The sequence below is a fragment of the Anguilla rostrata genome, chromosome 4, assembly GCF_018555375.3.
Source record: "Anguilla rostrata isolate EN2019 chromosome 4, ASM1855537v3, whole genome shotgun sequence".
In the NCBI taxonomy this organism is placed as follows: Eukaryota; Metazoa; Chordata; class Actinopteri; order Anguilliformes; family Anguillidae; genus Anguilla; species Anguilla rostrata.
The window spans coordinates 57,917,503-57,929,103 of record NC_057936.1 but is presented as its reverse complement, the minus strand read 5'-3'; the positions used below and the strand labels follow the sequence as shown (position 1 = coordinate 57,929,103).

Genomic DNA, 11,601 nt, shown 5'->3' with positions numbered 1-11,601 from the left:
TTTTAATCCCTTTGCGTTTTATCATAGTCTTGATGTATGTTAGTTTGTGTCCTCCATGTTCCTACACAGTTTGGATTAAAACAAAGAACACCAGCTGGATGAGTATGTGACAAAGACAAATACACAAACTCCCTACATATGGGACCTAACTGTGAGAGGTAATGAATTGAGAGGGCTGGATTTCCACTGCTCAGATGTTGCCAGGAGACATGTCATTGAAACATTAATGAAGTAGATAAATGTCAGTAGCCACTTCTACTATCGTGTGAAGGAAAAGCAAGTCCACACTCAAATGAGAGAGAAATACCACAACAAAGATGGCTGAAAAAAAATTCAGAGGAGCCCCGTTTGGGACACAGCTGATGAGGTAACTATCGTAAATTGTTAATGTCATTACTATTTCGGCCTGTTGCAACGGAAGTAGGAATAGACGTAGTATAGTAGTTATCAGAACGATGTCAGAGTCAGTTTGCTCATATATAAAAATGATATAGCTTTATGTTACAAACTTTCATTGAAAATTCATTTTGCGTTTTCCGTCGACTTTCATCAATTCTTACTATATAGGCAGCCTTCACTGGTGTAGTGGGGCATCTGTGACGTTTTCTGTTGAACAGGTTTGATGTATCTGGCATCTACCCTGCCTTAAAGAAAACAGGGACGTACACAGAGTTTCCTTACTGCAAGACGAGGACAACTGAGCTGGTATAGATCATGAAAATTACATTTTGTGATTTATAATTAACTTTTCAACTGACATCACTCATTTCAGTTTTGTATATGATGCTGCAAGGAAGATTAATATTTATGCTTGTACGACTTGTTTTATATCATTACTATTATTTCCACATTATTATGGCCACTTGCTGTACGTGATTTGTGTGCTAACAGAAATGGGTAGTGATGGAACAGTTCACAATGAAATAAATACATAATGCAACCAATAGAATGTCTAGCAAACAAAGCCCAGTCCTTTTTTGATCCTCCATGCATTATACATAGAATCATACATACATGTGTACATACATATACATACATACACTCCTCGGGTCAATCATGGGAAATGTACAGGAAATTAAAAATAATTCTTGTGATATTAACACGATTTATTGTTATATTTTCAGTTCTTTATTGGATCTCAGTCTGGTCATCTCAATAGTTTGCCCCCTAGTTTGACTTAGTATAGGTTAGGTCAGAATAATGTTCACTGTGTAAACTGGATTTTATGTGTTCTTGGCTATGAATAAGTGTACAAAATGAGTATTGTACCTTATCGAACCTGTGTTTTTTAGTTGTCCCAATGTCCTTTGGCATGCACTTTTGTACATCGCTTTGGATAAAAGCGTCTGCTTAATAAATGTAATGTAATGTAATGTGATGTCATGTAATGTAATGGTGTGTGTGACAGGAGAGGAATCTGGGCCCAGGCAGGTACAACGTGGACACGGGTGACTTCAGTGCCCGAGTCCTGCAGAAGCGGGCAAAGGGTCCGGGCTGGAGGAGAGCGCAGGAGGTGGCCTGGCTGGCAAACGTGCCCCACGTGCTGTATGAGGAGGCCTGGGAGCACAAGCGCTTCCTGGTAAGAGAGACACAACAGCAACACTGTGGTGCAGACGCAACAGCTGGCTTCTTTCAGCTTGCCTGAAGGACATGTCAGGCTGCATAGCAGACTGTGGCCTGTAGCTGAACCTAGTTTAGGCTAAGGTGCCGTACATTCTTTCCAAGCCCCCCTGATTGAGTCCTCTTGTTTAATCTGGATGCTACAGGAGGGCTCGCTCTGACCACTTCTACTGCAAAAAGTCTCGGGGTTCAAATTAAATGACCAACTCTCATTTTCCATCCATGTAGTGGTAGTGAGCCAGACCTGCAGATGCCTGTTTTACAATATCCGAACAATCCATCCCTTCATGCTCTACACAGCTCCTAGTCCAGGCTCTGATGCTCTCACGTCTGGACAATTGCATTTCCCGCCTTGCTGGTCTCCCTGTGTGTGGCACCATGCTGCTGCGGCCTATCCAAAATGCAGCCGCATGTCTCAGCCTTCCCAAGTGAGCTGACATCACACCCCTCCTCATTTACCTTTACTAGCTGCTTGTTACAGCTCGTATCAAACTGTGTAACTAGCCTTTGCAGGACAGTGAATGTAAGAGCTAATCTATACCTTCAACCTCTTGTATCTTCAAACCTTACATACCAGCCAGACCTCTCTTTTCTGCATCCGTGGGGAGACTGGCTGTCTCCTCCCTGCATGGTTGCTTGTCATGGTGCTTGTCTGTACTTGCCAGTAGTGGAATGAACTTCTCACAGAGGTCAGGACACTGAAATCGCTGGTTATTTTGTGATGCAGACTGAAGACCCAACTCTAGTCTACATTTTTTTACCTCCCTTCAATTCTCACCCCAATACCTTTTTTATGTAATTACTTTAGGGTTGTAATTGTTTACTTTATGGCTTCATATGCTAGCTATATACATTTATTATTTGTATTATGATTCTAAGTACTGCAAAAATGTTCATTACCTGAACCAGAGCGCATGAGTAGTGTTACCTGAATCCCATCTCTGCTTTAGAAATCAAAAGTAGGGCCTGGAAGCTACAGGATTGCTGATTTCATGGAGCTGCTGCAGAAGAGGCCACGAAGTGTCAGAGGCGTGTGTGAGAGCAGGGAGGAGAGATTCAAAAGCCTCTATGCACAGGTAAGCATTGCGCCAAACATCTAAAGGTCATTCCTCATCCATCACAACCTTATCCCAAACCAAAGTCATACCTCAGCTGAAACAACATTGTTTCATACTGTCACCTCCAGTCCTGCTTCAGGGTGCAATGAACGCAAGGTCTCAAGTCTTAAGTATTGAGTATTTTATGTGGTTAAATTGTATTACTGCCAGAGAAATTGACTGTGCACCAATTAATTTAGCAAAAAAAGCAGTTGATTAAAAAAAACATAATAATAATAATACTAATAGTTGCATGTGAATAAACTGTGGCCCTTTTGCCATGATGTAAGAAGGCCAGTGTAAGCATAGGCATGTTGCAGAATGAGACTCCAGGCCCAGGGAGTTATGGGAAGGGTGGCATCCCCTCGGCTGTGCTGGATGAGAAGAGGATGCAGTTGACAGGGACTTGTCCCACGATGGACTTTGGCCCCACAGTGGAGCGATTACTAGAGCCCAAAAGGGTGAGGAAACTGAAATTATTACAGTGTGCCACATACAAACAAATCTTTAATTTATATATACCATACATCATGTTATACAGTATGTAGACAGGTAGTGACGAAATATGGAAACACCAATGTAAACTTACTGTAATAGTGTTGGGCCATCACTTGGAGCTTGTAAAGCCTTTATGTTCCATGGCAATCAACTTTTGTTAACACATGTTTAGTTGATGGCAGTAGAAAATGCTATCTCTGGGGTCTTGTCAGAATATCTTCTAAATGCTTTTATTGGGTTCAGGTCTGGTGACTTAGGCCTCTTTATGCATACTTTCATACCCCTTAATGTGTGAAAGTTTGTGCTCTGTGGACAGAGGAATTGTCAACTTTAGACATCCCACACGAAAGGAAAGAAATGTAACATGGAGTATCAATGGCTCAATACTCAGTATTCATGAAAAATTCACATTGAGTCTGCCTTCTGAGGCCATCAGTGCACCCAGACCATGCCTTGAAAATGTGCCCCCACACCAATACAGAACCACCAGAGCCCTTCACTGTTAGGACACTAGCATGTTTTGATTATTTGTTCACTACCTGTAGTTTCACAGCTGTGAATACAGCGATTCTGAAATGACTGTTCTGAAAGCTGGCTCATAGATGGCTAGTTCACAGCAGGCTACTGTGTCATGGCACTGCTGTCTACTCTTTCTTTTCTGTTAGCTCTCACCTAGAAGCTTGTCTTCCTATTCTACAGTCACATGTGTCTGTGTGTGTGTGTGTGTGTGTGCGTGTGTTTGTGGGTATGTGCGCAGGACTGTGGTGTAGGTCCTGGTACCTATAACTTGAAGACCTCTATTGACGTACTCCTGAATCGGCGCTGTGACCACAAATCCATCCCAAGTGGACACTTACCTGACCCGGTAATCACTAATCAGATAACCACGAAGCACAATTTTGGATTGTGGGAATATTATAGATATGTATTTCCATCTGACTGACTGAACTCTGACTGACAGCTTGCGATCTGTCAGAAATTTTATCACACCATTACTTTCGTATCATCTTATTCTGTTGTCTGTCTTTTGTTTTCTGCTGTCACAGAAAGCATCAAATGTAGACTCAGGTGAGGAAATCAGAGGTGTAAGTTCGTTTGTGGAAGAGCTGAACAGACCAGAAAAGAGGAAACATGGGCTGTTCAGCAGGATGTGTCGGAACCCTGAGTGTCCTACGGAGAGGATTTATCACAGTACCCTGGCCCAATGCCCTCGCCCAGCGGTTAGTACTGCTCTCACTAACAACGCCCGCCCTACTGGTCTGGACTGCTCCCAATAACAACCCCATCCCAGAGCAGGCTCTACTCCTCTCACTAACACCCCACTCCCCTAGTGGTCAGTACATTTCTTACTGGCACCCACCTCCCCTAGTGGTCAGTAATTCTATCACTAAAACCCCATCCCCTAGTGGTCTGTGCCTGTCTCTCAAACACACCGCTCCCCTACTGGTCAGTGCCTCTCATGAACACTCCCCTCTCCTAGTGGTCAGTATTCCTTTAATTAACACTGATATAATTCCTCCTGTTAACAACTGTAATAATTACCCCTGCTAGTGCTCTTGGCTCAGGTAGCTATAGCTTCTCACTGCAGTCAGACCTGTACTACTTGTGCCCTCAGCTATGTGGCATGTGTAAGCTTTGAAGCTGATTCACATTATTTATTATTTACATATTAAAGATTTCATATGTGTAGTTGCTTACTGTGATGTGATACTTTCACTTGTGAGCATACATCCAAGCAGAATCAAAGGGACAAAGGAATTGTGTGCTGTTACTGACTAGGCTGACATTGACATGGTATCAGGGGCATAATGAATTAATGATAGCAATATAATCCTGATGTCCATTCACTGTGTGGAATGATTTACTTGTACTTGCTCCAAGAGCTCTAAAAGCTTGCCTAATAGTGGAGTCTGGACTCTGGCTTTTCACGTAAGTGCTTGGCACTGAATGCTACAGTGAAAAATAATATTGTATACTCATGGGATAACTGCACACTATTCACTAACACATTGTAGATGTTTACAACCTCTCTGCACAGACAAACTGCCTTTTGGTTTTCAATACACACTAAACATTCAGCTTTGTGCAACATTTATTCAGTTGTAACTTATATAGAGGGTGTCTTTCATAACAGTGACAGCTGAAATTGTCCAATAGAGGCTAGAATTGTTCACATTATGTGGAAGCTTTATTAGATTATGTTAGTTATTCCAGATTGGTCCAGATAATATTAATTATCAGAAAATGTAGTCTTCCATTTGTTCCAGCCTACCTAGTATATATTTAATCAGACTGCTTGGGGTTTATAAGACTTAAATTGTAAGTCTTATAAATTTAATCAGCATTAAATTGTAACTGATATTAGAGAGAGTAGACTTGCTACAGATCTTAAACAGTTGTGCCCTGGATCCACCCGATTGAAAAGCTTACTATTGACTGGGAAGCACCAATATGGCCGACGCCGTGAGGCACTAAACACAAAAGGTACATATCAGCACTGTGGCACCCTCTTCTGGATTCTCTGGTGAAACAATGCATTTTCCCCCTCTTCTCAAATCATGTGCACTGATAGTCGTTTCCTGGGCCTGGCTGGTACACCGTACGCCCCTTGTCTGGAGCAGTAAATCGGGATCCACCTCCTTTCCAGTCTTCCGCCCCTCGTAACAGTGAGAGGGCAGAGAGACTGCAGAGCGGCAACCACAACAACGTAAGCATGGCCTCTTACACTCATCTTTATGATGGTGTTCTCTCACCCGGAAGAATATGTCTCTTATTTTGTGTGTGGATTGTGTTTGCAGCGCATTCTGGGTCCAGGAACATACAACATTGCCAAGAAAGATCAACGAACAACATTACACAGCCATCATTCTGCTTTCAAGTCACGTACGCAGAGATACCTCCACAACCCAGAGAGAGACAAGTTTAACCAGTAAGACTTGCACTCATCCCCTGATCCATTAAAATAGCTTCAACAGAACCGTAGAATGGATAACATTAAAGTTATGGGGGAAAAAACACTGTAAATTCATAAAACAGAGATAAATGATACATGATAAATGATAAATGATGATCTGTACTTTTAGGTCTCTATTGACACATATATTACTTTGTCTATTTTTTTTTGTGTATTTTAGGGAGAGACTGCAACCCATACACTTTCCCGTAAACAAGGGGTCTTAGCTGAAGTCCCAGGACACATCCACCCGCTGAGAAAGCCTTAACTGGTGGCCCCAGATGCACTCACCCGCTGGGCTCAGAAGTCAGAGCTGAGAGGTCTTAGCTGGTGCCCTGGCATACACTCACCCACTGACTGAGCTCATCAGCTTATTGAATCAGAATCACCACTAGGAAGAGTTTGGATAAGCACATGCGTTTGTGTCCTGTATCCAAGTTACAGAGTTACAATGATAATTATAAAGTCATGTTTGAAATGTAGGAAAGATGACCAAACTTACAACACACGTAAAATACACAGCGATACTTTACAGTTTTTAGTTTCACATCCAAAACATTTGGATACAGCAAACTGCAGAAAACTTCAATCGTGTGGTGCATTGTAGTGTAAAAGGACATAAAACCACAGATATTTTGTGAATGGATCATGATTTTATAAATGTGCTGAATCTGGGGTGATAAAGAAATTGGTGAGCTTTAGGGTGCTATTTTTTAGGCACTGCCCCAGTGCCCTTGAGCATGAGACAAAACTGAATTGTTTCACCAAATACCCAGCTGTGCAGTTGGAAACCATTTAAAATGTAAGCTGAATATGGCTCTCTGGATTAAGTATGTCAAGAAGATTTTCCAGATAAATGTGTGATACCTCCATAGTCCAGCAAACACATATTTCTGTCGTCTTCTGGCTTACAGTGAACTCATTTATCACAAATTATTTTTATTGCTGTGTGCTGTGTTGTGTGTCTTATGCATTTTTTATTTTTTAATTACTGGACTTATTATGTACATCAATGACTATCTTTTTCATTCTATATTTCAATAAATCTAAAAACGCTTCGCCTTCTGCCATGGCCGGAGTGGGAAAAACTTGTGTGTTTTTCCAGCCATACCGTTGACTTTAACCCAGCTGTGTTGTTGAAGCAGGATTTACTTCACAATTGGCTCTGTGCGCATGTGCAGAGGTGAGGTTCAGAGGAACTGGTTGTTTTGATGTTCTTTTTTGTTTTTATCTACCCGCTTTTAAATTTTGTAAAGTATGCAAAGCTTTGAAAAATTATAGTGATAAATTACAACCCAGCTTTTAGCTTCCAAAAGCGGGAAAACTAAACCAATTTCAACGGACCAAACCCTTTTTAACCTCAAAAGATGGCGTCCTATGGGATCAAAAAGTAGGGTATACTACTCAGTGACGTAGTTACAAAGCCTCGTCTTACGACTAGCTCTGTAAAAATGGAGTGATACAAAATTTTGGTGCAGCGTAGCTGGTACAGTGCGTGCATTTCACCGAAGCTGAAGTTGGTCGCTAGGTTGGTAGACTATTAACGCTTCGCATCGTTTCAGTATGGCTGAAAAGAAGAAACGTGACTCTCTCCATTACTTTATGAGTTACGATGATTTGAGCGGCAGCAGTAGCAGCAGCAGCAGTGATTCTGAAGAGGAAGGCCCGGCTTCATCCAAAAAGAAAGGGGGAAAGGATCCGACTGAACACAGTAAAGATGGATCTCACCAAGGGACCAAACGAGCCGCGAGTGGATGCCCTTTACCTAAACCAGATGACCTCTTTAAATCCGTTTCAAAGCCGTCGTTCTTATACAACCCGTTAAATAAACACATTGATTGGGAAAGCCGCACGGTGAAAGCTCCGGAGGAGGTAAACATACAGTAATATAACATTACCTTGCTAGCTAGGAAGCTACATAGTTCGCCAACTTCTAACGCTACGGCAGCACGACCAAGCTGGAAAAGTAACGTTAGGTGTATTTTGTAATGAGCTTGTGTAGTGAGTGAGTAGTTGTTTTTTAACCTCCTTGGTAGTGAGTTAGCACAACTACAGCCGTGTTAGATCAGCTAACATCAGCTGTCGTAGCTCGTTCTTATCGGTGTTTGTTAGCTAATGTTAACGTTCAGTGATGCTGACAGCAGGCTTACTGTAACAATTTTCACAACAGTTTTGGTGGTAACGTTGCAAAAAAAAAAAAAAAAAAAGTAATAGGTTTAGAAACTATTTTGTGCAATATTGGCTGTATTTCATTTATGTAATGAAAAAATAAATCTAAATAGTGTGAATGTTTAAAGGGGAAAATATTAAAATGGTATTCTACAAACTGATTTGTTGCTTACACATTTTGAGGAATGTGTATGCAACATCATATTACAGATTACATTGCACTGTTCAATACAAATTGATTGAAAAGTGCAATTTTTAATACGTTTTTCTTGATATGCATTTTCAAAGCGCAAAGCTTCATCTCCACACTTTTCTAGTTATAGCAGAATGACCTTTTCTTGAGTGCAATGTTAAATTGCAATGTGCTCCCTACAGCCAGCCAAGGAATTCAAAGTCTGGAAAACCAACGCCGTGCCCCCGCCACAGACTTACGTTACAGAGAAGAAGAGTGCTCCCCCAGGCATGGATATGGCTATAAAATGGTCCAATATCTACGAAGACAATGGCGAGGATGCTCCGCAGCCCGCTTCAGGGAACGCACGTTTCTTGCCAGATGAGGAGACGCCCGTGCAGTCAGGTTGCAGCATAACTTGCTTTCATGCTATTTATTTTATAATATAGAAGGCAGGGATCATACACTTCTGCACACTTCTATAGCTTTTGTCCCCAGCTCACCCAAGCACCGGAGGAGATATCCACTGAATTGAAGAAGTGGGGCGGGTATGCTCCCTAGTCCTCAGCCATTCTCTTCCTTCCCAAGTCAGAGATTAGTGGTTCAGAAACTATTTGGTAGCACTGCCTCATTCATTACATGGTGATGACTGTAGCTACTACATTTTTATTAAGTTTTTATTCAGTCACTGAGTAATTTCTAATTTACTGTAGCGCTCCGATTCTTCCTTTCTAAATGTTTCATGCTGCAAACAGCTCTTGCTGCACAAGCTCACTGCTGAAGTTGACCACATAGGGACAGCTGGGTGAAATACATCTGCATTTGCTTTTTAAATGATTGAGGTATATATAAGGAATACATGCAGGAATACATGCACTATTATTCTCCTGCTTTTGCTTTACTTGTTGAGGAGAGTGCAGTGTACCGTGACAACACTAAATAGGATTCACACAGGCAGAAAAATGAGCAGAGATGTTGAGATGTGGAGTTTTCCCTTTTGATTACAGGGCAACAATTTCAGATGTGGGGGACTTCCTTCCCACCTCCAGCATCACTTTGTAAATACAAAATACAGTGCAGGAGAGAATGAGTCACTCTGTACACAAGAAATAATTGGCACCTGTTTTATGTCACTGCCAGTCAAGTGCGATGCTGTTTTAAAAGGTTTCGGAACCCAGGGATACATTGCATACATTGTATCTATGTACAGTAATACTTGCATAAAGTAGCACATTAGCTAAGTCATGTATGCCTTAAAAGACTGGCAAATGCCAAACATGCTCTTGCGTTGCGCAGCAACCAGCAAGATTACAGATAATTCATAAAATGACCCTTTGACTTTAAAGCAAGGAATATAAACCTTTGTCCTGCTTTTCTTTACGCTGCATCCAGAAGAAAAGCAGCAGCATGTATCAGAAAATGTAGATGCACAGTTACATCATTAAGTACACTTGTCTGAATCCATAAGTTTTGGGAATTCACAGCGGGTTACTTTCAGTATGCAAGGCTCATTCTTTCTTTTTTTCCTACCTGTTCCTCAGATGAAGAGCAAGACAAATCTTTGTCAGCGAAGAAGAAGAAAGTGGAGAGCTTCCAGCAGAAGGAGAAGAGGAAGAGGGACATGGGGCAGGCCACGTCCGACAAGAGTTTTGTGGAAGAGGAGAAGAGGATTCTGCGACAGAGCCTGGAGTAAAAAGCTGAGATGAGCCAGAGACTGTCCCACAGAGCTTCCCCCATTCGTTCTGTCATCAGCGTCCGCACGCTTGTGTTTGTGAATGTACCGCCTATAGCTGCCCTGGACTCTATACGTTTTTCAGATAAAAATGGGGAAAAGTGTTGTTTGGTTTTGTTTTTAATAAATATTTGTATATTGTGTATGTGTCGTATCTCCCAAAAAAGAGAAAAAACATTCTTTGTTTTTCTGAAAACTTTCACGCATTTGTTTCAGAATTCCTTAACCCAACTATATTGACTTTCAAACCTCTGGGGTTCTAAAATTAATCATAAATAACTCAGTTTAGAGATTTAAATGAGGAATTCTTGCCATGATTATGATAAAATTGTTAAATTTTTTGAAATCTTGTATTTATGCGATTAAAAGTTTCAGTTCAGAAATGTATTTTAAAATTAATTTTTTTAAATTGCATAATATGATTAAGAAAAGCACATTGAAATTATGAAAGGACGTCCACTAGGTGGTGACATTGATTGCATTTCTTATGACGGCATTTTGAAGAACTGCATTTTCAGATCAAGACGTACACTTGGCTTGATATGTACACATATAGGGTGTTTTTTTATTATTTTTTCCTGTTTATGTAAATGGTCATGTGACCTCCAAATAAATTGTACATCCAGGATGGGTTCAGTTGTGCAAATGTTTACTTCTGTTGCCTCCAGTTCTCATTTATTATCCTCTTGTACAGATGCTCACTTTCAGTGTGTTGCATATTTAATGAATCCTTAGTGTGATATTTTACATTCTGTAACCAGGATAAATGTAGATTTATTCTTTTTATAATGAACAAGGTGAGATTTTTCTTATTATGAAAGGTGATTTACTCTGCTCCTGAAAAATGGTAAGCAATTGCATTATATTTTTTCCTGTAATTACACTGAATAAATTTAACATTTGTATTTATTAATTTGGCTGATGCTCTTGTTCGAAATAATCATTGTGGAAAATTAAACGTGTTATCTGCAAAAAAGAAGAAAAATATTAAATGGAGCAATTGTGCTGGTATTACAAAGACGTATTTAAAGTTACCAGTAATAGTTTCATGATAAGAGGAATTCTTGCTCAATCTGTCGTCATCTCTCAAAAAAAGTTACACCAGTGAATATGTGTGCGATTAAATTCCAGCCTGCAATATGTGTCTGGCCATGTCTACAGTGTCTGCCTGATCCAACACAAAAGTTGGGATGTTATCAGATTTTTATGCACAAATAACCATTTGCAGGCTCAATTTCCTTTTGTTTCACCATCTGGGTTACAGTCTGTGAAAGTCAGACTGGAGTTTGTTTATCCTTACACAAATTGTTTTACTCATTTCACTAAAAGGCAGCTCTTCATATTAAAGGCCTTTTTTTTA

At 40.6% G+C, this 11,601-nt stretch overlaps 2 protein-coding genes across 2 annotated transcripts; both read left to right on the top strand.

Moving 5' to 3' along the window:
• The first annotated feature begins 317 nt into the window (after window positions 1-317).
• LOC135254153 (ciliary microtubule-associated protein 2-like) lies at window positions 318-7,257 on the top strand. Its single transcript, XM_064334132.1, has 10 exons — window positions 318-367; window positions 618-705; window positions 1,409-1,579; window positions 2,571-2,700; window positions 3,003-3,178; window positions 3,973-4,080; window positions 4,262-4,435; window positions 5,788-5,922; window positions 6,014-6,144; window positions 6,350-7,257. The coding sequence occupies exons 1-10, from the start codon at window positions 318-320 to the stop codon at window positions 6,393-6,395; spliced, it is 1,209 nt and encodes a 402-aa protein (XP_064190202.1). The 3' UTR covers window positions 6,396-7,257.
• Window positions 7,258-7,579: 322 nt separating this feature from the next.
• Window positions 7,580-10,873, top strand: c4h1orf52 (chromosome 4 C1orf52 homolog). The gene is made up of 3 exons (XM_064333473.1): window positions 7,580-8,040; window positions 8,713-8,914; window positions 10,051-10,873. Exons 1-3 carry the CDS (start codon window positions 7,732-7,734, stop codon window positions 10,200-10,202), a joined length of 663 nt encoding a protein of 220 aa, XP_064189543.1. The 5' UTR covers window positions 7,580-7,731; the 3' UTR covers window positions 10,203-10,873.
• Window positions 10,874-11,601: the final 728 nt, after the last annotated feature.

What these genes read in the sequence shown, in the direction of transcription:
- LOC135254153 (XM_064334132.1), top strand. Translation starts at nt 318, where the DNA reads ATGGCTGAAAAAAAATTCAGAGGAGCCCCGTTTGGGACACAGCTGATG. An exon ending in GGGAGCACAAGCGCTTCCTG is followed by an intron (nt 1,580 to 2,570) that starts GTAAGAGAGACA and finishes TCTCTGCTTTAG; the next exon opens with AAATCAAAAGTAGGGCCTGG. An exon ending in GTGGACACTTACCTGACCCG is followed by an intron (nt 4,081 to 4,261) that starts GTAATCACTAAT and finishes CTGCTGTCACAG; the next exon opens with AAAGCATCAAATGTAGACTC.
- c4h1orf52 (XM_064333473.1), top strand. Translation starts at nt 7,732, where the DNA reads ATGGCTGAAAAGAAGAAACGTGACTCTCTCCATTACTTTATGAGTTAC. An exon ending in CGGTGAAAGCTCCGGAGGAG is followed by an intron (nt 8,041 to 8,712) that starts GTAAACATACAG and finishes TGCTCCCTACAG; the next exon opens with CCAGCCAAGGAATTCAAAGT. An exon ending in GGAGACGCCCGTGCAGTCAG is followed by an intron (nt 8,915 to 10,050) that starts GTTGCAGCATAA and finishes CCTGTTCCTCAG; the next exon opens with ATGAAGAGCAAGACAAATCT.